Genomic DNA, 26,165 nt, shown 5'->3' with positions numbered 1-26,165 from the left:
CCTCCTCGATTAAACGCTGTATGCAGGATTTGCACAGCTTCTTTTTATGCCCATCTGGAAGTGGCTCCGTACATATGGCACACTCCCTATGCTTGGTTTTAGAGGTACATTTTCTCCCCTAATAAGGAGAGAGGGAATACAAGGAGGGACAGCAATCAGAAAGCGTACTTTCACGTAGCTCACTTACTCGTCCCTGTAGCGAATGGTACCGTGATCGGGGGGTCCTTCTTAGCCGGAGGTTCTTTACGGCCTGAGGACTTGGTTGATCTTTGAGCCGCTCTAGCTCCACCAGCGCGACTACTGCCACTAGACCGCTGCTGGGAGCTGACCTGAGGCTCTTCCAATTCTTGCTGCTGCTGCTGTCTGACCAGCAGCGATGCTCCGTCCGATGAATCCATTACAGAAAAGGAACAGGAGCAGCCTGCAGCCAACATGAGCTCCTTTAATATACCCCCATGGTACCACCCCCGGATGGGGGACAGCAGGAACTCCAGGTGGTGCGATTAGTGCTGATAGGGCACGCTCCCCAGGGCCCGCCCGCGCCGCCCCGAGATCCGGCACTATCCGGACAACAGGGCGCCGCCATTGATCGGGAACGGCGCTACTGCGCATGCCCCGCCGCATCATCGAGCCGCGCCGGCCGTCGCAACATCCGGAAACGTCACTTCCGGTTGCGACCGCAGCAGCGCCGGCCGACACGCTCAGGGAGACGCCAGCGCCGCCCGGAGCAATCAGCACGCCCGCCCGTGCAGCGCACAGACCCCCGGAGGCACCCAGACGCGACCCCACGAAGCAAGCCCTAAATACATACCAGGTACGCGCGGCCCACAATAGAAGTCGGCCACCCCCAGAGGCCGCTTCTCTCTGCTGTCACCGACACAGACAGTGCCCCTGCCGTGTGGTGCTTCCACAATCTGACCAGACCGAGGTAGGGGACCCCCGCTACCTGCGTCGGTCTGTCAGACGTGGGATCTCTTCTTTAATCTTCAACCCTCTTCATAGGGTCTGCCTGAAGAGGTTCCCCTGTCAGGGACAGGAAACCAACTGGCGGGGGAGTGAGGTGCCGCCCTTTTATGCCTGAGGTTTCCTGTCCCTGAAGGGCGGATCCCCTCTCTCGTTGTGCTGTCATGGCGACTGAATAAATGGCCTATAAGCTAAGGCCACCGCCATCAGGGGCTTATCTATAGCATTCTGTAATGCTGTAGATAAGCCCCCGATGTATCCTGAAAGAAAAACAGGTTATATTCTACTCACCCAGGGGCGGTCCCGCTGCGGTCCAGTCCGATGGGCGTCGCAGTCCAGGTTCGGGGCCTCCCATCTTCTTACGATGACGTCCTCTTCTTTCCTTCCTGTCGCGGCTCTGGAACAGGCGTACTTTGTCTGTTCTGTTGAGCGCAGAGCAAAGTACTGCAGTGCGCAGGCGCTGGGCCTCTCTGACCTTTCCCGGCGCCTGCGCACTGCAGTACTCTATGCTGCCCTGAACAGGGCAGACAAAGTACGCCTGCGCCGGATCCGCAACAGAAGCAAGGAGGATGACGACGCCCGACCCAGAACTGTGATGCCCACCGGGACCGCCCCTGGGTGAGTATAATCTAACTTGTTTTTCTTCTCTTTCAGGATACATCGGGTTCTTATCCACAACATTACAGAATGCTGTAGATAAGCCCCTAATGGCAGTGGCCTTAGCTCATAGGCGAAAAATGGGTTGACAGATTCCCTTTAAATACTTTACAGCAGGGGTAGGGAACTTTTTTTCTGCCAGGGGCCATTTGGATCATCACTCGGGGGCAGTCCAAAATTATCAACTTGAAATTTATCCTGCTAATATGGTCAAACATTTAATTAACTCCCCCTAATGTATATGGCTGGAGCTGCTTCTATTTGGTGCGGCTGAGATGTTAGGTGGAATGCAGATGTTGCTACTCACAACTGCTTTTCCAGATTAGCGTCGGTCTGCAGCGCAGGTGACTATTTGCAATGAATTTTGAAAAGATCTCGCAACAGACAGGGGGAAATTCATCACTGCATATGTTACATTTATAGAACTCAAGTAGTGGGAGGTCTGCCGTATATACATCACTAACACCAAGAAAAGGATGATAACTTGTCAGACCAAGTATAATGCAAAAATATATACTTTATTGATAAAATTACAACCAGGTGAAAGGAGGAAAAGTGGTGACAACGCAAAGAAAGTGCTGAATACATAGCAGGAGGAGCGCACCCAGGATTGCCTGTCCCCTAGGGCTAAGAAATGTATAATTGCGGAGAATATAAAAAAATAACAAAATGGGAACACAATATATAGAAAAAACTAAGCAAACATAACCAAAAAATAGATAAGCCAAACAGGGAGGGAAAACCTAACTGCAGGCAGCCCTTTAAAGAGTATATATCGAGACAATGGGAAAATATCCATCACAATACTAGCACATACATATGTAATTACCCATTTATACCAAGTCAGTAAATACTGCTGCCACAGGTTACCCACCGCAAAGAGGACAGGAAATCCTGGGGACGCACCTCCGCCCCAACGCGCGTTTCGGCGATCACACCTTCGTCAGGGGACATAGAACGTGTGTGCACATGGAGTTTAAAAGCACCCGCACCGGAAATGCAGGTACGCGACAATCGGAAGTGGTCATGCGGCTCCATGGAAACCAGAGCGCCGGCCACATCCGAAGAGAGCCGAAGGACACCGAAGATCACAGGGGCCCCATGTGACCAAAAGCGTCCAACAGACACCACGGAGGCGCGCAGGAATCGAACGGCAACCACACCACCACTCACGCCAAATATATTCTACAGATGCTGCTTAGGTAAAACCTATATGCAGAAGTAAACCGCCGTGTAAGAAGAAAATACTACAGCTATACATGCCACAAAGGTAAACAATTTTTATGAGGGCTATTAACGAAATTGCCACAATGGCATCTGCTCATTAAGGAAATAGCGGCTGCAAAACAATATTGTAGAAAAACCGATATCGTAACAAGAAACACCACTGCTAGATAGAATAGTCAGCGGGTGCACAGTAATATTTCAAAATTAATAATAATTAATAAATATGCCCATAATTATAAATAGATGATATATAATATGGACAATACAAATACACCCACCATAGTCCAGAATGAATAATGGTGCAAAAATACAATGCTAATAACGTCACAAAGCATTTAGAGGCAGCCGCCAACATATCATTCTTACCCCTATCAGATTTCCAAAAATATAGGGCTATCTCATACAACAATACCTATGTAACACAACACAGTACAATAGTTGAACGAATTATTAATAGACATAGTCCGTTTTTTCTCTCTTCTCCTTCTTCACACTCATTCCACTTAGGTCATCTTTATGCCAGGAGCTTGATCAAATAATTCAGAATCTTGACGCGAAGAAACAAAGAAAAAGGAACCACACAGCATGACCACTCGCCAGCTCAAAACACGTATTCGTGAGCATGTTTTGGGCATTGGCGCAGCGGCGGCTGTGGAGGACACTTCCACCCTTAAAACATTACCACGCCATTTTAAGATGTTTCATAACTGCGATGCTGGCCTTCTCAGGGCAAGAGGCATTGATCTTTTGGATGTGGGGATTCGTGGAGGGGGCACCTTCCAGCGGCTGTCCCGTGTTGAGTCTAGGTGGATCTGGACCTTGGGCACGGTACAGCCGGCTGGACTTAATGATAACATCAGTTATGCCCCCTTTCTTTAATTCTTTAATTTTTAAACTCTAAACCACTAATCTCATTTAATCTATGTGGTCAGTGGCCTTGGCTGTGTAGTGTCAACACTTTGAGAGTGCTGCTTTGTTTTTACTACTTTTTTAACTTCTTTCGTTTGTTTCTAGCACATTTTGACACCGGAATGCTGTGTGGTTCCTTTTTCTTTGTTTCTTCGCGTCAAGATTCTGAAATATTTGATCAAGCTCCTGGCATAAAGATGACCTAAGTGGAATGAGTGTGAAGAAGGAGAAGAGAGAAAAAACGGACTATGTCTATTAATAATTCGTTCAACTATTGTACTGTGTTGTGTTACATAGGTATTGTTGTATGAGATAGCCCTATATTTTTGGAAATCTGATAGGGGTAAGAATGATATGTTGGCGGCTGCCTCTAAATGCTTTGTGACGTTATTAGCATTGTATTTTTGCACCATTATTCATTCTGGACTATGGTGGGTGTATTTATATTGTCCATATTATATATCATCTATTTATAATTATGGGCATATTTATTAATTATTATTAATTTTGAAATATTACTGTGCACCCGCTGACTATTCTATCTAGCAGTGGTGTTTCTTGTTACGATATCGGTTTTTCTACAATATTGTTTTGCAGCCGCTATTTCCTTAATGAGCAGATGCCATTGTGGCAATTTCATTAATAGCCCTCATAAAAATTGTTTACCTTTGTGGCATGTATAGCTGTAGTATTTTCTTCTTACACGGCGGTTTACTTCTGCATATAGGTTTTACCTAAGCAGCATCTGTAGAATATATTTGGCGTGAGTGGTGGTGTGGTTGCTGTTCGATTCCTGTGCGCCTGCGCGCCTCCATGGTGTCTGTTGGACGCTTTTGGTCACATGGGGCCCCTGTGATCTTCGGCGTCCTTCGGCTCTCTTCGGATGTGGCCGGCGCTCTGGTTTCCATGGAGCCGCATGACCACTTCCGGTTGTCGCGTACCTGCATTTCCGGTGCGGGTGCTTTTAAACTCCATGTGCACACACGTTCTATGCCCCCTGACGAAGGTGTGATCGCCGAAACGCGCGTTGGGGCGGAGGTGCGTCCCCAGGATTTCCTGTCCTCTTTGCGGTGGGTAACCTGTGGCAGCAGTATTTACTGACTTGGTATAAATGGGTAATTACATATGTATGTGCTAGTATTGTGATGGATATTTTCCCATTGTCTCGATATATACTCTTTAAAGGGCTGCCTGCAGTTAGGTTTTCCCTCCCTGTTTGGCTTATCTATTTTTTGGTTATGTTTGCTTAGTTTTTTCTATATATTGTGTTCCCATTTTGTTATTTTTTTATATTCTCCGCAATTATACATTTCTTAGCCCTAGGGGACAGGCAATCCTGGGTGCGCTCCTCCTGCTATGTATTCAGCACTTTCTTTGCGTTGTCACCACTTTTCCTCCTTTCACCTGGTTGTAATTTTATCAATAAAGTATATATTTTTGCATTATACTTGGTCTGACCAGTTATCATCCTTTTCTTGGTGTTAGTTTCATGTATCAGATGATAGGTCTTGTGGGTCTCTTTCACTGATGGTACAGATTACTGCAATATTATGCGTTACCATGGTGATTAGTCATATAAGTTGGTATTTTTCGTATATACATCATGTAGGAGACTCAGAGACTGCTGTATATACATCACATGGAAGAAATTGAGGCTGCTGTATATACATCACATGGGAGAAATTGAGGCTGCTGTATATACATCACATGGGAGGGTCTGGGGGCCTACATGCAACCCAGGAGAGTCTTGAAGGCCTACATGCAAACCAGTAGGGTCTGGGGGCCTACATGCAACCCAGGAGGGTCTGGGGGCCTACATGCAACCCAGGAGGGTCTTGGAGGCCTACATGCAACCCAGGAGGGTCTTGGAGGCCTACATGCAACCCAGGAGGGTCTTGGAGGCCTACATGCAACCCAGGTGGGTCTTGGAGGCCTACATGCAACCCAGGTGGGTCTTGGAGGCCTACATGCAACCCAGGAGGGTCTTGGAGGCCTACAGGCAACCCAGGAGGGTCTTGGAGGCCTACATGCAACCCAGGAGGGTCTTGGAGGCCTACATGCAACCCAGGAGGGTCTTGGAGGCCTACATGCAACCCAGGAGGGTCTTGGAGGCCTACATGCAACCCAGGAGGGTCTTGGAGGCCTACATGCAACCCAGGAGGGTCTTGGAGGCCTACATGCAACCCAGGAGGGTCTTGGAGGCCTACATGCAACCCAGGAGGGTCTTGGAGGCCTACATGCAACCCAGGAGGGTCTTGGAGGCCTACATGCAACCCAGGAGGGTCTTGGAGGCCTACATGCAACCCAGGAGGGTCTTGGAGGCCTACATGCAACCCAGGAGGGTCTTGGACCCCCTACATGCAACCCAGGGGAGTCTGGGGGCCTACATGCAACCCAGGAGAGTCTGGGGGCCTACATGCAACCCAGGAGGGTCTGGGGGCCTACATGCAACCCAGGAGGGTCTGCGGGCCTACATGCAACCCAGGAGGGTCTGCGGGCCTACATGCAACCCAGGAGGGTCTGCGGGCCTACATGCAACCCAGGAGGGTCTGCGGGCCTACATGCAACCCAGGAGGGTCTGCGGGCCTACATGCAACCCAGGAGGGTCTGCGGGCCTACATGCAACCCAGGAGGGTCTGCGGGCCTACATGCAACCCAGGAGGGTCTGCGGGCCTACATGCAACCCAGGAGGGTCTGGGGGCCTACATGCAACCCAGGAGGGTCTGGGGGCCTACATGCAACCCAGGAGGGTCTGGGGGCCTACATGCAACCCAGGAGGGTCTGCGGGCCTACATGCAACCCAGGAGGGTCTGGGGGCCTACATGCAACCCAGGAGGGTCTGGGGGCCTACATGCAACCCAGGAGGGTCTGGGGGCCAACATGCAACCCAGGAGGGTCTGGGGGCCTACATGCAACCCAGGACGGTCTTGGGGCCTACACGCAACCCAGGAGACATTCCCCTTGAGAAAGCACGCTCGTCGGGGCGTTTATTAATTTTAATTTAGTATCTGTATTTCCCCAAGATGAATTGATTGAATCTAATATGGTATAGATCAAATTTATCATAGATTTATTTATAAAATGTTCATCTGGTAATCATAATGAATTGAATTGATCTGATGTGGCACTTGTCCTTATATTATATTTTTTGAGTCGCCACCCTCTTTCTTATACTTGAAGTATCCTCTTTGTTACAGACCTCAGATATATGTTTTTTGCTTGTATGTTATATGTTTTTATAATGAATGTTGAATAAAACCTTACTGATTTTATACTCTTGTGTGAGTGGTTCATAGATACTCTGTATCCATATATAGGTGATATACTACCCAGGAGGGTTTGGGTGCCTATATACAACAAAGGAGAGGCTGGGGCTTCTGCTGCTCTTGTCGTCGGTGGGACTGGAGCGTGCTGACTGCGCCTACAAAGAACGTCCTAACTTTACTCCACTGGTTCAGTGGTGAATGCTGTGTGCAAACAGAATCAGTGGTAATTAAGTAGCCAGCAACATATGTATTTGCCGGCACGAGCACTGAGTCTACAGCGCCCATTTCTTGGTGTCCTCAATAGTGAGAAATACAGGCAAATATTTATTCATCATGCAATACCAAATTTATTTTGCAGCAGGACAACGTCTCCAAACATAAAGCCAAAGTCTTTAAGAAGCATTTTCACGTAAAAGAAGAACAAGGAGTCCTGGAAGTGATGATACGGCCCCATAGAGGCCTGACCTCAGCATCATCCAGTCTGTCTGGGATTACAAGAAGGGGCAGAAGTCCTTGCACAAGAGACATCCACAGAAGATCTGGGGTTACGGTAGTTCTCCAAATTGTTGGGAACATCCTCCCTGCCGAGATCTTTCAAAAACGGTTTGCAAGTGTACGAAGAAAAACTGATGAAGGCAAAGGGCAGTCACCAAATATTGATGTGATCTAGATTTCTCTTTTGTTCACTAACTTTCCATTTTCTTAATCAATATGAACACTTCTACACTTAAAGCATTCTAACTTTGAAGCATTTTTTCCACACCTGCCAAAAATTATTGCCCAGTACTCGCTATATACTGTATGTTATGGAGCATGAAGAAGCTAAGGTAGTCCTCTGGGAGTAGGAAAGAGTCTTCCTTTCTTTCCAAGGAGCAGCCTGTGGGCTCAGTCTTTTAGATAGGCAGACCCTTTATTGTAATAATAATAATAATAATAATAATTTTATTTATATAGCGCCAACATATTCCGCAGCGCTTTACAACTTATAGAGGGGACTTATACAGACAACAGACATTACAGCATAACAGAAATCACAGTTCAAAACAGATACCAGGAGGAATGAGGGCCCTGCTGCTCGCAAGCTTACAATCTATGAGGAAAAGGGGAGACACGAGAGGTGGATGGTAACAATTGTACCGTTTAACCCCCAAAAAAGACACCTCTTTCAGAGCTTTTTCCCCCCTCTTCCCATTGACAATACATAAACACTTGGCTGAGCCAAGAATGCATGTAAATGGAAAAAAAACAGGAGAAAGCTGTCAGCCACAGGGTCATCTGATGTGTATGGGCTCCTTCTGACAACCGCAAGTGCCACATGCAGTTATGGAGATTTTTTGGATCTTATCTTCTAATAAAGACTATAATATAATGCTATTTCTGCATAAATGTAAAAATACTTACATTAACAAAGTCTCCTCCTTGGATCATAAAGTCTTTTATTACCCTGCAGGAATGAAGATACGGAAAAGGGAATAAACTGAGAAATGATAAGTCATAAATCAACAAGATCGCATCTATGAAACCCACAGTAATGGAGGAGCAGTAACCGCGTTGATGTGTTGTCCCGGTCACTATAGTTTTGATTCCTAGCACATCAAGATATAAAGTCAGATAAAATAAATCTTATTTTGGAATAAGAGCCCCCAACACTGAGGGTAAAACACATACATTGCAATGGTGCGATAGCCACATACCCAGTGACATAAAGGTTAGACAAGCCTCCCTGCACAACCTGCGGACCCTATGTAAGCCGTCTGGCAGGAAGGGGTCTGGAGAAAGCAGAATCAGAAAACCTCTATAAAAGGGATTTCATTCATTACAAGTCAGGGTGCAATTCTGCACACAAGTTCTGCTAAATACTACAGATCAGATTTCTAAAGAAAATACATACAGAATTTTGCATTATTGCAGAGCCAACAATTTGCTTGACCCCTCGTGATTGTCATCTGCACTTGTCCACGAGTCATAACCTTGTCACCATAACTATTACTGGTCCTTAAATGGGTTTTCCCTTCTTATAAAAAGTTATAAGATACTAGCATATACAGTGGGGAAAATAAGTATCTGATACACTGATTGTGCACGTTTACCCAACTACAAAGAATAGAGAAGTCTGTAATTTTTATTGTAGGTAAAGAAAACCTAGCAGGTCTATGAGAGCCAGAATTTCATGCAATAAAATGCAAATTACATATGTAAAAATCATACAATGTGATTTTCTGTTTTTTTATTTTTACATTCTATCTCTCACAGGTGAAGTATACCTACGATAAAAATTACAACCCTCTCCATTCTTTGTAGGTGGGAAAACTTGTCTTCCCCACTGTACTACAGCTTTATGATTGTGGGGTTCCGAACACAGTCCCGAAAGTGGAGGAGACACATCACCAACATCTAGTTCCCTTTTTCCCTTGCATAGTGGGCTTTCAATCACCTGGCTTTGCTAGGTATTCCATAAAGTCCAGTTGCTACTTTGCATGGGAACTGGCAGGCAGCGGCACCGTCTCCACGTGTGACCAGCGGGCAGCACACTCCTGCTGAAAACTATGCAACCCAACAGGTATCAGCAAATGTGACCTTAATGGCCCTGCTCATCTCTTGTAGCCGAAGTGAGTGAACTTTCCCAGTAACACTCATGAAATACAACCCCTATGTGTTCGTCATAATGCTAAAAGTCTAGAGCCCAGAGACAACGTCCAGGGAAGGGACCTGTGAGGAGAAAAAACCCTAGCAGCCACAACATACAAAAGACAATTACTGACAGACACGTACCTGTGGAAAGTGCTTCCTTTATATCCTATGGGAACACCGTCCTTTCTGCAAGACAACAAGTAACGTTCTTCATTTACCGCTGTATTTTGAGTCTGTGCTACAGACCAAGAAACACCTTTATCTTCAGTCTATTCAGCACCGATACCTCTGCACAACACATAGTAATGGTAGGTTAATGATGGTGGATCCCCAATTAGTCAGGTCCGACTGAGAATCTAATGTGATGGTTATGTAAGAACCCTCTCAGTCATCCAATGTAGAAAAGGTAAGGGGTTTGTCCAAATTCTTTGCTGCATTATGTCCCTCCTAAAATAATATATAATCCTCTTACGTAGACATGTATGTTTTCCTAAGAAACATATGGTAATGGAGAATTACAAAACCTGTAACTACTGCTGTCGCAAAGGTTCCCTTCTACTGCTGCAGTCAGCGGCGGTTGATTTATAAGCAAAGGGCACACTGCTGCTCCCCCAATACCACAGAGGTAAAACAGCCTCTGTGTCACGAGTTTACCGCGACAGAGGAGCCAGACGACCCCAGTGTCTGATTTCTCCTACTCCTGCACTGTTTAGAAGCACTTCACCTTCATATTAAACTCTGCAGGTTTCCTTTAGCAGTGCAGGGGTTAATCTGCTCAGTTGAGAGCTCTTGGAAGCTTTCCTGCATTAAGGCTCTCAGCTGTTCACTGTTAGCCATTCCCGTCTCCTACATATTATGGGCCCTGACTAGCACTCATGGTAAGAGAAAGCTTATGCTGCATGGTTAGGAGATGGTCTTTGTGGTTACTGTTTGAGAAGATGTTTGGTGGATTTATCTGACACTGTTGCTAGGTTTTGGGTGTGTGCTAATTGCCCTCCTTCTAATTTGGTTTTTGCTCATCCTCCACTGCCTGGTGTATACCTCTTGTTTGTGTGAGTATATTTGTATGATTGGTATTTTTCTTTATCTCTGTTTGTATTACCTTGTTAGTCTGGTTGGTGAACTAAGGTACTCATACTACTCCCCTGCTTCCCTGGGTGGGGGAGAAGGGTAAAGATGAGGGTGGATTCAGGAGCTAAGGCAAGGTATGTGGCCCTGGCATCTTCACCATCAGAAGTAATCCAGGGAACAGGACGAGCTAGAGTGCCTCTAGTGTTAGGGACAGGGAAGGAGCCTTTGGTCCCCGGACAACCGACAACAGAGTTCTGACACTCTGCTTGCAGACCGGTGCCGAGACCATTCCACTGGTCCAAACTGTAGATTATCGTGAGTGCATTGCCCCCAGCAAGCAATGAGGCTTGTGAGCAGTGCGCTCCCGAAAATAAAAAAAAAGAGAGACAACCCCTTTAAGGTGGCCGAGTAACATTATTCAGCTGACGGCTATTTCTCCCAATCCCTCATACTCAGCCGTGGGTGTACCTGCTCCTAACGGAGATTGGAATAAGTGATTGCCATCAATCTTTGGCACTGACTTATTTCCAGCAATAACAGAAGGATAGCACATGTTGAAATCAAACATGTAAAATCCTCCATGTCCCTGAAATCTGCCATTGGTGGAGATTTTGAACACACACCTTAAGCTTCCAGTCATGCCTCACACACTTTCACTGATGCATAATGAAGACAATACAGTATATACATAAATGGCTGACAGATAATACATACAGACCTGAACTCTCCGGTGCAAAACTGCCTGGAAAAAGAAAAGATATAATTATTATCATCAATAAATTCATCTTGTAGATTAAAGTGTAGAGGTTTAATTTATAGCTCTTAGTATTAATGTCTTACTAGTTATGAATGCTGCAGAGAGGAAAAACATATAGTATATGTATATATAATAAGTGAGCAATGCTAGGTTTCATGTGTGCCCTGTATGGTGGCTCCATAATGTACAGTATTAGGGCTCCTCCACATGGCTGGGCTGACAGCATGTGTGCCGCAGTATGGCGCCTCTATAATGCACAGTATTAGGGCTCCTGCACATGGCAGGGCTGACAGCATGTGTGCCGCAGTATGGCGCCTCCATAAGGCACAGTATTAGAGCTCCTGCACATGGCTGGGCTGACAGCATGTGTGCCGCAGTATGGCACCTCCATAATGCACAGTATTAGAGCTCCTGCACATGACAGGGCTGACAGCATGTGTGCCGCAGTATGGCGCCTCCATAAGGCACAGTATTAGAGCTCCTGCACATGGCTGGGCTGACAGCATGTGTGCCGCAGTATGGCGCCTCCATAAGGCACAGTATTAGGGCTCCTGCACATGGCTGGGCTGACAGCATGTGTGCCGCAGTATGGCGCCTCCATAAGGCACAGTATTAGGGCTCCTGCACATGGCAGGGCTGACAGCATGTGTGCCGCAGTATGGCGCCTCCATAAGGCACAGTATTAGGGCTCCTGCACATGGCAGGGCTGACAGCATGTGTGCCGCAGTATTGTGCCTCCATAAGGCACAGTATTAGGGCTCCTGCACATGGCTGGGCTGACAGCATGTGTGCCGCAGTATGGCGCCTCTATAAGGCACAGTATTAGGGCTCCTGCACATGGCTGGGCTGACAGCATGTGTGCCGCAGTATGGCGCCTCCATAAGGCACAGTATTAGGGCACCTGCACATGGCTGGGCTCACAGCATGTGTGCCGCAGTATGGCGCCTCCATAAGGCACAGTATTAGGGCTCCTGCACATGGCAGGGCTGACAGCATGTGTGCCGCAGTATGGCGCCTCCATAATGCACCGTATTAGAGCTCCTGCACATGGCAGAGCTGACAGCATGTGTGCCGCAGTATGGCGCCTCCATACAGCACAGTATTAGGGCTCCTGCACATGGCAGGGCTGACAGCATGTGTGCCGCAGTATGGCACCTCCATAAGGCACAGTATTAGGGCTCGTGCACATGGCAGGGCTGACAGCATGTGTGCCGCAGTATGGCGCCTCCATACGGCACAGTATTAGGGCTCCTGCACATGGGTGGACTGACAGCATGTGTGCCGCAGTATGGTGCCTCCATAAGGCACAGTATTAGGGCTCCTGCACATGGCAGGGCTGACAGCATGTGTGCCGCAGTATGGCGCCTCCATAATGCACAGTATTAGGGCTCCTGCACATGGCTGGGCTGACAGCATGTGTGCAGCAGTATGGCGCCTCCATAAGGCACAGTATTAGGGCTCGTGCACATGGCAGGGCTGACAGCATGTGTGCCGCAGTATGGCGCCTCCATAAGGCACAGTATTAGGGCTCCTGCACATGGCAGGGCTGACAGCATGTGTGCCGCAGTATGGCGCCTCCATACAGCACAGTATTAGGGCTCCTGCACATGGCAGGGCTGACAGCATGTGTGCCGCAGTATGGCGCCTCCATAATGCACAGTATTAGAGCTCCTGCACATGGCAGAGCTGACAGCATGTGTGCAGCAGTATGGCGCCTCCATACAGCACAGTATTAGGGCTCCTGCACATGGCAGAGCTGACAGCATGTGTGCCGCAGTATGGCACCTCCATAAGGCACAGTATTAGGGCTCGTGCACATGGCAGGGCTGACAGCATGTGTGCCGCAGTATGGCGCCTCCATAATGCACAGTATTAGGGCTCCTGCACATGGCTGGGCTGACAGCATGTGTGCCGCAGTATGGCGCCTCCATAATGCACAGTATTAGGGCTCCTGCACATGGCTGGGCTGACAGCATGTGTGCCGCAGTATGGCGCCTCCATAATGCACAGTATTAGGGCTCCTGCACATGGCTGGGCTGACAGCATGTGTGCCGCAGTATGGCGCCTCCATAATGCACAGTATTAGGGCTCCTGCACATGGCTGGGCTGACAGCATGTGTGCCGCAGTATGGCGCCTCCATAATGCACAGTATTAGGGCTCCTGCACATGGCTGGGCTGACAGCATGTGTGCCGCAGTATGGCGCCTCCATAATGCACAGTATTAGGGCTCCTGCACATGGCTGGGCTGACAGCATGTGTGCCGCAGTATGGCGCCTCCATAATGCACAGTATTAGGGCTCCTGCACATGGCTGGGCTGACAGCATGTGTGCCGCAGTATGGCGCCTCCATAATGCACAGTATTAGGGCTCCTGCACATGGCTGGGCTGACAGCATGTGTGCCGCAGTATGGCGCCTCCATAATGCACAGTATTAGGGCTCCTGCACATGGCTGGGCTGACAGCATGTGTGCCGCAGTATGGCGCCTCCATAAGGCACAGTATTAGGGCTCCTGCACATGGCAGGGCTGACAGCATGTGTGCCGCAGTATGGCGCCTCCATAAGGCACTGTATTAGGGCTCGTGCACATGGCAGGGCTGACAGCATGTGTGCAGCAGTATGGCGCCTCCATACGGCACAGTATTTGGATTTCTGCACATGATTATATTTTAAGTCCAAGTGTGATTAAACAAAACATCGAATCGCACAGGGACCAATGTCAGTCTATGCGGCTGTGCATATTTCAGATTGTTTCCTCAGAGAGCTGGTTAAAAAAAAAAAAAAAAATCACTGCCTACCCGAGTTTGGTTTGATATTCGGATGGTACTCTGCCATGTAAATCATCGCTCTGCTCTCTGATGACATCTGTCCGCAGTCCGATGTCAGTGCACATACAGAATGAAGAAGATGGAGGCATTTTTTTCCTCCATCTTTTCCTCATCTGAGAGAACTGGATCACACATGGATCAGAGTCTGGTCAGAGTTTGGTCTGAGTGTCACTTGCATAGTCCGCCCGATGAGAGACCAGACTCTGGTGTACGCCTGCCCTCACGGGGATATTCCCACATCTCTCTATGGGAGGACATCCCAGTAACAGGTCCCCCAGTACAGCTTGCCACAATGCGGCTGCTTGGAGATGTAACACTGTAGCGTGCGGCCAGGGTGGTATATTTAGCATTACCTAAAATTTTCTGCTGTTTTGGGGATGACGTCTGCAAAGAGCTCCACCTTCATCCGCCCAACTTCCTAAATGTACAGAAAAACAAACAAAACATAATTATTTATTTTTATACAATGTAATGTAAGGCGCTGCCCCCCGCAGGGTTACTACCTGCCTGTTGTGCCCGGCGCCGTTCTTCCCTGGCACAGAGTGGTCATAGACTGCTCCTGCCGGCGATTCAGCTGCCTCTGCTGACATCATGCTGACAGGGCGGAATCTCCTTTTCTGCCTCTGCTGACGTGACAGGGCATGACTTCTGATGTCATTCTGATTGACAGATGACCCCCCCAGATAGGCAGCCAAGACGTGGCTGTCAATCAGAATGATGCTGGGAGTCCCGCCCTGACAACAGAGCGGAGCAGGAAAGATGCCTCAGCTCTGTAGGTGTGACGTCAGCAGAGACAGCTGAATCCCCGGCAGGAGCGGTTCTGTGTCGGGGTAGAACGGTGCCGAGCACAACCGCCAGGTAAGTAGCAACTATCTGCCTGATAGTGCTTAGACACAGATTTTGTTTTTCATAAAGTTGCAGATATATCTTTCAAGGAGGGGATTCTCATTATAAAAGACTCTTAGGGTATGTGTCCATGTTCAGGATTGCATCAGGATTTGGTCAGTATTTTTCATCAGTATTTGTAAGCCAAAACCAGGAGTGGGTGATAAATGCAGAAGTGGTGCATATGTTTCTGTTATACTTTTCTTCTAATTGTTCCACTCCTGGTTTTGGCTTACAAATACTGATGGGAAATCCTGACCAAATCCTGATGCAATCCTGAACGTGGACACATACCCTTAAAGGGGTTGTCATATCGGGTCATTCCTGACCACTTCAGGAAAACACTGCCAATCTATTTTCTGCAGCGGCTTCGCTGGCGGTTTTGCAGCGGTTATCTTTTTCTTTCTTTAGTTTATGAGGCTGTGAGAGGAACACGCCACTGCTTGGCACGGCTTCACAGTTTCCGAACCCTGGAGTGTTTAACCCCTTCCTGACATCGGACGTACTATCCCGTCGAGGTGGGGTGGGCCCGTATGACCACCGACGGGATAGTACGTCATCACCGATCGGCGGCGCTCACGGGGGGAGCGGCCGGGTGTCAGCTGCATATCGCAGCTGACATCCGGCACTATGTGCCAGGAGCGGTCACGGACCGCCCCCGGCACATTAACCCCCGGCACACCGCGATCAAACATGATCGCGGTGTGCCGGCGGTATAGGGAAGCATCGCGCAGGGAGGGGGCTCCCTGCGGGCTTCCCTGAGACCCCCGCAGCAACGCGATGTGATCGCGTTGCTCCGAGGGTCTCCTACCTCCCTCCTCGCCGCAGGTCCCGGATCCAAGATGGCCGCGGCATCCGGGTCCTGCAGGGAGGGAGGTGGCTTACCGAGTGCCTGCTCAGAGCGCTTGGTAAGCCTGCAGCCCTGCACAGCAGATCGTCGATCTGACAGAGTGCTGTGCACACTGTCAGATCAATGATCTGTAATGTCCCCCCCTGGGACAAAGTAAAAAAGTTTAAAAAAAATTCTCCACGTGTGTAAAAAAAAAAAAATAAATAAATCCTAAATAAAGAAAAAAATATATATTTATTATTCCCATAAATAAATTTCTTTAGCTAAATAAAAAAAACAAAACAATAAAAGTACACATATTTAGTATCGCCGCGACCCAACCTATAAAACTGCCCCACTAGTTAACCCCTTCAGTAAACACCGTAAGAAAAAAACATAAAAAAACAAGGCAAAAAACAACGCTTTATTACCATACCGCCGAACAAAAAGTGGAATAACACGCGATCAAAAAGACAGATATAAATAACCATGGTACCGCTGAAAACGTCATCTTGTCCCGCAAAAAACGAGCCGCCACACAGCATCATCAGCAAAAAAATAAAAAAGTTATAGTCCTGAGAATAAAGCGATACCAAAATAATTATTTTTTCTATAAAATAGTTTTTATCGTATAAGAGCGCCAAAACATAAAAAAATGATATAAATGAGATATCGCTGTAATCGTACTGACCCGACGAATAAAACTGCTTTATCAATTTTACCAAACGCGGAACGGTATAAACGCCTCCCCCAAAAGAAATTCATGAATAGCTGGTTTTTGATCACTCTGCCTCACAAAAATCGGAATAAAAAGCGATCAAAAAATGTCACGTGTCTGAAAATGTTACCAAAAACGTCAACTCGTCCCGCAAAAAACAAGATCTCACATGACTCTGTGGACTCAAATATGGAAAAATTATAGCTCTCAAAATGTGGTAACGCAAAAAATATTTTTTGCAATGAAAAGCGTCTTTCAGTGTGTGACGGCTGCCAATCATAAAAATCCGCTAAAAAACCCGCTATAAAAGTAAATCAAACCCCCCTTCATCACCCCCTTAGTTAGGGAAAAATAAAAAAATTAAAAAATGTATTTATTTCCATTTTCCCATTAGGGTTAGGGTTAGGGCTAGAGTTAGGACTAGAGTTAGGGCTAGGGTTAGGGCAAGCGTTAGGGCTAGGGTTAGGGCTAGGGTTGGGGCTAGGGTTAGGGCTAGGGTTAGGGTTGGGGCTAGGGTTAGGGCTAGGGTTAGGGCTAGGGTTGGGGCTAGGGTTAGGGCTAGGGTTGGGGCTAGGGTTAGTGTTATGGCTAGTGATAGGGCTAGGGTTATTGCTAGGGTTAGGGCTAGGGTTAGGGCTAGGGTTAGGGCTAGGGTTGGGGCAAGGGTTGGGGCTACAGTTAGGGTTGGGGCTAAAGATAGGGTTAGGGTTTGGATTACATTTACGGTAGGGAATAGGGTTGGGTGTGTCTGGGTTAGAGGAGTGGTTAGGGTTACTGTTGGGATTAGGGTAAGGGGCGTGTTTGGATTAGGGTTTCAGTTATAATTGGGGGGTTTCCACTGTTTAGGCACATCAGGGGCTCTCCAAACGGGACATGGCATCCGATCTGAATTCCAGCCAATTCTGCGTTGAAAAAGGAAAACAGTGCTCCTTCCCTTCAGAGCTCTCCCGTGTGCCCAAAGAGGGGTTTACCCCAACATATGGGGCATCAGCGTACTCAGGACAAATTGGATATCATCTTTTGGGGTCCAATTTCTCCTGCTACCCTTGGGAAAATACAAAACTGGGGGCCAAAAAATAAGTTTTGTGGGAAAAAAAAGATTTTTTATTTTCACGGCTCTGAGTTGTAAACTGTAGTGAAACACTTGGGGGTTCAAAGTTCTCACAACACATCTAGATAAGTTCCTTGGGGGGTCTAGTTTCCGATATGGGGTCACTTGTGGGGGGTTTGTAATGTTTGGGTACATCAGGGGCTCTGCAAATGCAACGTGACGTCTGCAGACCAATCCATTTAAGTCTGCATTCCAAATGGCGCTCCTTCCCTTCCGAGCTCTGTCATGCGCCCAAACAGTGGTTCCCCCCCACATATGGGGTATCAGCGTACTCAGGACAAATTGGACAACAACTTTTGGGGTCCAATTTATCCTGATACCCTTGTGAAAATACAAAACTGGGGGCTAAAAAATCATTTTTGTGAAAAAAAAAGAATTTTTATTTTCACGGCTCTGCGTTATAAACTGTAGTGAAACACTTGGGGGTTCAAAGCTCTCAAAACACATCTAGATAAGTTCCTTAAGGGGTCTACTTTCCAAAATGGTGTCACTTGTGGGGGGTTTCAATGTTTAGGCACATCAAGGGCTCTCCAAACGCAACATGGCGTCCCATCTTAATTCCAGTCAATTTTGCATTGAAAAGTCAAATGGCGCTCCTTCCCTTCCGAGCTCTGCCCTGCGCCCAAACAATGGTTTACACCCACATATGGGGTATCAGCGTACTCAGGACAAATTGTACAACAACTTTTGGGGTCTATTTTCTCCTGTTACCCTTGCTAAATAAAACAAATTGGAGCTGAAATAAATTTTGTGTGAAAAAAAGTTAAATGTTCATTTTTATTTAAACATTCCAAAAATTCCTGTGAAACACCTGAAGGGTTAATAAACTTCTTGAATGTGGTTTTGAGCACCTTGAGGGGTGCAGTTTTAGAATGGTGTCACACTTGGGTATTTTCTATCATATAGACCCCTCAAAATTACTTCAAATGAGATGTGGTCCCTAAAAAAAAATGGTGTTGTAAAAATGAGAAATTGCTGGTCAACTTTTAACCCTTATAACTCCGTCACAAAAAAAAAATTTTGGTTCCAAAATTGTGCTGATGTAAAGTAGACATGTGGGAAATGTTACTTATTAAGTATTTTGCGTGACATATGTCTGTGATTTAAGGGCATAAAAATTCAAAGTTGGAAAATTTTCGCCAAATATTTGTTTTTTTCACAAATAAACGCAAGTTATATCGAAGAAATTTTACCACTAACATGAAGTACAATATGTCACGAGAAAACAATGTCAGAATCGCCAAGATCCGTTGAAGCGTTCCAGAGTTATAACCTCATAAAGAGACAGTGGTCAGAATTGTAAAAATTGGCCCGGTCATTAATGTGCAAACCACCCTTGGGGGTGAAGGGGTTAAAGAAAGCAACAAGAGACTCAATGTGGAGGCGGAATCCTCACACTGCTGGCCACTATGGGCACTTATTCAGGCGAGCTACAGGGGAACAAGCTGAGGAAAGGCGTCCTGTGCGGGGGATTAGAAATAGTTTTTGATGTGGATTTTGAGGCAGAATCTGCTTTAAAGATCACATAAAAGTATCCTGAGTGTGAGGAGAGCCGGATCGGACACCTTGGAGAACAGCATGACTTCAGGTGAAGCGTCACCGCTGCGGTCAGCCTCACAGCTAGCAAACTGCAGGACTATGGGGGGCAGTGTCATTGTGCTGGTACTTGTAGTCCCCAGCACAATATGCTAATCCCAGTCCAATGAATGAAGGTCCCACTCTTCAGTGATTTCTGTCCTCCCCATAATAACCATGATGCACTATGATGGCAGCACCACTACACTGCATGCACATGTGTCACTATGGAGCCTCATGGAGAACACAGCTTCATGGCCGCAGCAGTCCCAGTGCTGGTCGCCCACTATGAGCAGAGCGGAGGTAATGTTACCTGCCCACCGATACTGATATCGAAGAACACGATCGGGTTGTTCGGATTGGAAGCCGAGAGCGCCATTTCTGTCTCGGGAGAGGGTAAATCCAAGCTACAGGACCTCTGCTGACGTCATGCCCATGTGAGGGTGATGTCACCGGAAGGGGCGGGGCCGTCTTCTCCATCGCAAGCCTGGTTACTAGGCAGCAGCGTTGTGCTGTGTGGAGATTGGGCTGCACGGGGAAGGAGGGGTGCTGTTACATTGGTCTGGGGGGTCTGTGTGGGGAAGGAGGGGGTGCTGTTACATTGGTCTGGGGGGTCTGTGTGGGGAAGGAGGGGGTGCTGTTACATTGGTCTGGGGGGTCTGTGTGGGGAAGGAGGGGGTGCTGTTACATTGGTCTGGGGGGTCTGTGTGGGGAAGGAGGGGTGCTGTTACATTGGTCTGGGGGGTCTGTGTGGGGAAGGAAGGGGTGCTGTTACATTGGTCTGGGGGGTCTGTGTGGGGAAGGAGGGGGTGCTGTTACATTGGTCTGGGGGGTCTGTGGGGAAGGAGGGGGTGCTGTTACATTGGTCTGGGGGGTCTGTGTGGGGAAGGAGGGGGTGCTGTTACATTGGTCTGGGGGGTCTGTGTGGGGAAGGAGGGGTGCTGTTACATTGGTCTGGGGGGTCTGTGTGGGGAAGGAGGGGTGCTGTTACATTGGTCTGGGGGGTCTGTGTGGGGAAGGAAGGGGTGCTGTTACATTGGTCTGGGGGGTCTGTGTGGGGAAGGAGGGGGTGCTGTTACATTGGTCTGGGGGGTCTGTGGGGAAGGAGGGGGTGCTGTTACATTGGTCGGGGGGGGTCTGTGTGGGGAAGGAGGGGGTGCTGTTACATTGGTCTGGGGGGTCTGTGTGGGGAAGGAAGGGGTGCTGTTACATTGGTCTGGGGGGTCTGTGTGGGGAAGGAGGGGGTGCTGTTACATTGGTCTGGGGGGTCTGTGGGGAAGGAGGGGGTGCTGTTACATTGGTCTGGGGGGTCTGTGTGGGGAAGGAGGGGGTGCTGTTACATTGGTCTGGGGGGTCTGTGTGGGGAAGGAGGGGGTGCTGTTACATTGGTCTGGGGGGTCTGTGTGGGGAAGGAGGGGGTGCTGTTACATTGGTCTGGGGGGTCTGTGTGGGGAAGGAGGGGGTGCTGTTACATTGGTCTGGGGGGTCTGTGTGGGGAAGGAGGGGTGCTGTTACATTGGTCTGGGGGGTCTGTGTGGGGAAGGAGGGGGTGCTGTTACATTGGTCTGGGGGGTCTGTGTGGGGAAGGAGGGGGTGCTGTTACATTGGTCTGGGGGGTCTGTGTGGGGAAGGAGGGGGTGCTGTTAATTGGTCTGGGGGGTCTGTGTGGGGAAGGAGGGGGTGCTGTTACATTGGTCTGGGGGGTCTGTGTGGGGAAGGAAGGGGTGCTGTTGCATTGGTCGGGGGGGGTCTGTGGGGAAGGAGGGGGTGCTGTTACATTGGTCTGGGGGGTCTGTGTGGGGAAGGAGGGGTGCTGTTACATTGGTCTGGGGGGTCTGTGTGGGGAAGGAAGGGGTGCTGTTACATTGGTCTGGGGGGTCTGTGTGGGGAAGGAGGGGGTGCTGTTACATTGGTCTGGGGGGTCTGTGTGGGGAAGGAGGGGGTGCTGTTACATTGGTCTGGGGGGTCTGTGTGGGGAAGGAGGGGTGCTGTTACATTGGTCTGGGGGGTCTGTGTGGGGAAGGAGGGGGTGCTGTTACATTGGTCTGGGGGGTCTGTGTGGGGAAGGAAGGGGTGCTGTTACATTGGTCTGGGGGGTCTGTGTGGGGAAGGAGGGGGTGCTGTTAATTGGTCTGGGGGGTCTGTGTGGGGAAGGAGGGGGTGCTGTTGCATTGGTCTGTGTGGGGAAGGAGGGGGTGCTGTTACATTGGTCTGGGGGGTCTGTGTGGGGAAGGGAGGGGTGCTGTTACATTGGTCTGGGGGTCTGTGTGGGGAAGGAGGGGGTGCTGTTGCATTGGTCTGGGGGGTCTGTGTGGGGAAGGAGGGGGTGCTGTTGCATTGGTCGGGGGGGGTCTGTGGGGAAGGAGGGGGTGCTGTTACATTGGTCTGGGGGGTCTGTGTGGGGAAGGAAGGGGTGCTGTTACTGCTGTTACATTGGTCTGGGGGGTCTGTGTGGGGAAGGAGGGGGTGCTGTTACATTGGTCTGGGGGGTCTGTGTGGGGAAGGAGGGGGTGCTGTTGCATTGGTCTGGGGGGTCTGTGTGGGGAAGGAGGGGGTGCTGTTACATTGGTCTGGGGGGTCTGTGTGGGGAAGGAGGGGGTGCTGTTACATTGGTCTGGGGGGTCTGTGTGGGGAAGGAGGGGGTGCTGTTGCATTGGTCTGGGGGGTCTGTGTGGGGAAGGAGGGGGTGCTGTTACATTGGTCGGGGGGGTCCGTGGGGAAGGAGGGGGTGCTGTTACATTGGTCTGGGGGGGTCTGTGTGGGGAAGGAGGGGGTGCTGTTACATTGGTCTGGGGGGTCTGTGGGGAAGGAGGGGGCGCTGTTACATTGGTCGGGGGGGGTCTGTGTGGGGAAGGAGGGGGTGCTGTTACATTGGTCTGGGGGGTTTGTGTGGGGAAGGAGGGGGTGCTGTTACATTGGTCAGGGCCCGGGGGGGGGGTCTGTGTGGGGAAGGAGGGGGTGCTGTTACATTGGTCTGGGGGGGTCTGTGTGGGGAAGGAGGGGGTGCTGTTACATTGGTCTGGGGGGTCTGTGGGGAAGGAGGGGGCGCTGTTACATTGGTCGGGGGGGGTCTGTGTGGGGAAGGAGGGGGTGCTGTTACATTGGTCTGGGGGGTTTGTGTGGGGAAGGAGGGGGTGCTGTTACATTGGTCAGGGCCCGGGGGGGGGGGGGGGTCTGTGTGGGGAAGGAGGGGGTGCTGTTACATTGGTCTAATGTTCATCGCTTTAGAGGCTGAAGTTGGTTTCTTATTCGTTCAGTTAATTATTCGGAGCTGAAGTTGATTTCTTATTCGGCAAGTTTTTCTTTTCTGTTTTTCTTTATAGGTTTAACCGCAAAAAATAAACATCACAATAATAACATACACTGCAGCGAGGTGCCGTGATGTGAATACACTTAAAAACAGCTACAAAATTAATAAAACTGGCACAAAAATGGGCATTAATGAAAGGGTTAAATGACTTTGGGCCAATGATATCACAGTGCAGACATATAGAACAGGGCACCCCACATCACAAACAGGTCCATCCAGCCTGGCCCAAATGGGTTCTAGGCATCAGAATTGGCATCAAAGTAGGCAAACAGCCAATTTTCACAGGTTTTAACCCCTTTACCCCCAAGGGTGGTTTGCACGTTATTGACCAGGCCAATTTTTACAATTCTGACGACTGTCCCTTTATGAGGTTATAACTCTGGAACGCTTCAACTGATCCCAGTGATTTTGACACTGTTTTCTCATGATATATTGTACTTCATGTTAGTGGTAAAATTTCTTTGATATTACCTGCATTTATTTGTGAAAAAAACAAAAATTTAGAAAATTTCGCAGTTTTCCAGCTTTGAATTTTTATGCCCTTAAATCACAGAGATATGTCACACAAAATACTTAATAAGTAACATTTCCCACATTTCTACTTTACATCAGCACAATTTTGGAACCAAATTTTTTTTTTTGTTAGGGAGGTATAAGGGTTAAAAGTTGACCAGAAATTTCTAATTTTTACAACATTTTTAGGGACTACATCACATTTGAAGTCACTTTGAGGGGTCTACATGATAGTAATGTAAGAGAACAAAAACAAGCAGCACTCACCCGTTATCTTCCTGGTGTGGAAATTCTTTAATCGATAAAACTGATAATTCACACCATACTGCGGTACAGGTTAGGGCATAGGTGAGGAGAGGGAGCGAGTGAAGACGAGACGAACGACGGCCGTTTTGCGCACAAGCGCTTCTACGGGTCCATGTGGGTTGTGCAGGTAACGTCATTTCCTTTAATAGGTGTGCGGCGTACCACATGCAATACATATAAATTAAGTGATTAAAAACAACAACACTTTCTCTAGTTTTTTGCGGATTAGATGAAAATCGACATGTCCAGTTTATCATTAAGCCTTTTTGCGCATTGGTTTTGAGAATCCATCTCGCTTCACATTGAAGGAGTAATTTATTGTGATCGCCGCCTTGCTGTGGAAACTTGACCACTTCTAGTCCAGCAAAGCGTAGCAGATTAGGATCTCCCCCATGCGCCTCTTGTACGTGTTTGACTAAGCGAACGCGGCCCTTTCCCGTGAGTACAGAGTTAAAATGCTCACGAAAGCGAACCATAAGGGGCCTAATTGTTTTCCCTATATAAAACCGGTTACACGGACAAGTAATTACATACACTAAAAATTTGGTTTTACAGGTAACAAAATCCTTGACCGTGTGGATTAAAGTGCCCACTTTAAGGGGATTCGTAGTTTTATGTAAATGGCACATACTACAATTGCCGCATTTAAAATTACCATGCGGACGGGATTTTTTTATCCAATCGTTTTCATTTGCAGATATCCGATTTTTTTATCACAAGGTCTCCTATATTAACTGAACGTTTATATGCGAACTGCGGGCGACATACGGTCAAATTCCGAAAGTCCGTGTCACCTTCAATGACATGCCAGTTTTTCCGTATGGCAGAATGGACTTCATTATCTAATGGGCTATGTTTAAATAAGAAGGTAAAAACCCCTTTTGTATTATTTTGAATATCTGTTCCATTACCTCTTTTGCGTTTATACTTGCCCTTTTTTAGAAGATCCAGTTGGGAGAGATTATCAGCCCGCAATTCTGCCTGCTGTAAAATGTGATTAGGATAACCTCTTTTACTAAACCGCAACTTGAGCTCTTGCATTTGGCTTTTATAGCTATCATCATTGTTGTTAATTTTTCTTAAACGTACCATTTGACTATATGGGATGCCACATTTGGTGTGGTTGGGATGAGCACTCTGAAAGTGCAACACATTATTCGTAGCTGTAATTTTTCTGCGAACACTAGTATTAATGACACCATCTTGAATTTCAATTTTTACGTCTAGGAAATCTAAAGATTTATCTCCATAAACGGATGTAAATTTCATGTTTTCGTCATTAGAGTCATTTAAGAATGTCACAAAATCATTAAAACTTTGCTCTCCTCCATCCCACACCATAAAAACATCGTCCGCAAAGCGCAAATAAAGGCGAATGTGCTTAAGGAAGGGGTTAAGGGGTCCGGTGATGTGCTTCTCCTCAAACGCTGCCAAAAACAGGTTTGCGAAGACGCACGCCACCGGGGTCCCCATCGCGGTACCGACTCTCTGTGTGTACCACCTGTCCTGAAACTTAAAAGTATTGTTAGTGAGTACAAAATCCAGTCCTTCCCGAATGAAGGACAAGAAATTCTCATCCTTCTCCGTATTCAACAAGATTCGCTCAATAGCCTCTAACCCTTTTTGGTGTGGTATCCTGGTATACAGGTTAACAATATCAATAGAAACTAACGAAAAAGTAGGTTGACATGTGAAATCTTTAAGGGCCAACAAAAAATCGCCGGAATCTTTGACAAATGAAGGTACTTCCATTAACAACGGTTTCAAGAGCCAATCTAAGAATTGGGAAAGGGGCTCGGTGACGGAATTTTTTCCCGAAACAATCGGGCGGCCTGGTGGTCGTTCTGCGTTCTTATGAACTTTGGGGATACTGTACCAATTAGCATGGTGGGGAAATTCGGGGATTAATTTCTCTGCCCGTGTTCTTGTTAAGGTCCCTTTCTCCACATATTTACGTAGCAACGTTCTTAATTTGGTTTTAATACTGTTAGTGGGATTACAGTCTAACATAGCATATGTGTTGGTGTCATTAAGTTGGGATAGAGCTTCCTCTATATAATATTTTTTATCCAGGATGACGATGTTACTGCCTTTATCCGCTTTGCGGATGACGACATCGTCCCATTTCTGTATGTCTCTCAGGGCTTTAATTTCCTGCGGAGCTAAATTTTGCTGAGCCTGTTTGTAAAGAAGGGCCTCTATATCTTTAATAACAAGATCTTGAAAGAGGTCTATATTATTCCCCGGTGAAATTGGGGGCATCCACTTTGATTTTACTCCCCCTATAAATGGGTGCGGGGCCCCTTGGATCTCAGCACTTTGTAATGACTCGACTTCCCCTTCATGAAAATTATCCAACCCTGCTAATAAACTGGTCATTAGAATATCCCTAGGTTCTATGGTGGGATACGCCATAAAACCCAACGGCCCCACCTTAGCTGGTATATCTGTAGTGACTGGCGCAACACCGCTTACTTTGTTCTTACAAAAAAATTTATGGAGATGCAATTTTCTAACACTTCTAAATAAATCAATTTTAAAGTCACATAAATCAAAATCTTCAGGCAGGCAAAAATTAACTCCACGTGACAAAACTTTTGTCTCATTCTC

At 47.8% G+C, this 26,165-nt stretch overlaps 1 protein-coding gene across 3 annotated transcripts in view; it reads right to left on the bottom strand.

Annotated features, from left to right (window-relative positions):
• The window catches only part of PPIH (peptidylprolyl isomerase H), a 97,989-nt gene extending 78,033 nt beyond the window's left edge, over nucleotides 1–19,956 (bottom strand). For 2 of the 3 annotated variants that reach the window (XM_077288091.1, XM_077288101.1), the window contains exons 1-5: nucleotides 19,740–19,879; nucleotides 14,662–14,726; nucleotides 11,443–11,466; nucleotides 9,795–9,839; nucleotides 8,424–8,466 (exon numbers count right to left, since the gene is read on the bottom strand). In XM_077288091.1, coding sequence (XP_077144206.1) covers nucleotides 8,424–8,466; nucleotides 9,795–9,839; nucleotides 11,443–11,466; nucleotides 14,662–14,726; nucleotides 19,740–19,805 — 243 coding nt within the window. In that variant the 5' untranslated portion in view covers nucleotides 19,806–19,879. Of the gene's footprint in view, nucleotides 1–8,423; nucleotides 8,467–9,794; nucleotides 9,840–11,442; nucleotides 11,467–14,661; nucleotides 14,727–19,739 lie in introns of all 3 variants that reach the window. The other variant, XM_077288084.1, reaches the window with a different exon arrangement.
• Nucleotides 19,957–26,165: the final 6,209 nt, after the last annotated feature.

The sequence above is a fragment of the Ranitomeya variabilis genome, chromosome 1 (assembly GCF_051348905.1).
Source record: "Ranitomeya variabilis isolate aRanVar5 chromosome 1, aRanVar5.hap1, whole genome shotgun sequence".
Taxonomy (NCBI): domain Eukaryota; kingdom Metazoa; phylum Chordata; class Amphibia; order Anura; family Dendrobatidae; genus Ranitomeya; species Ranitomeya variabilis.
The sequence above is the reverse complement of the archived record's forward strand: the minus strand, read 5'-3'. Positions and strand labels throughout refer to the sequence as shown.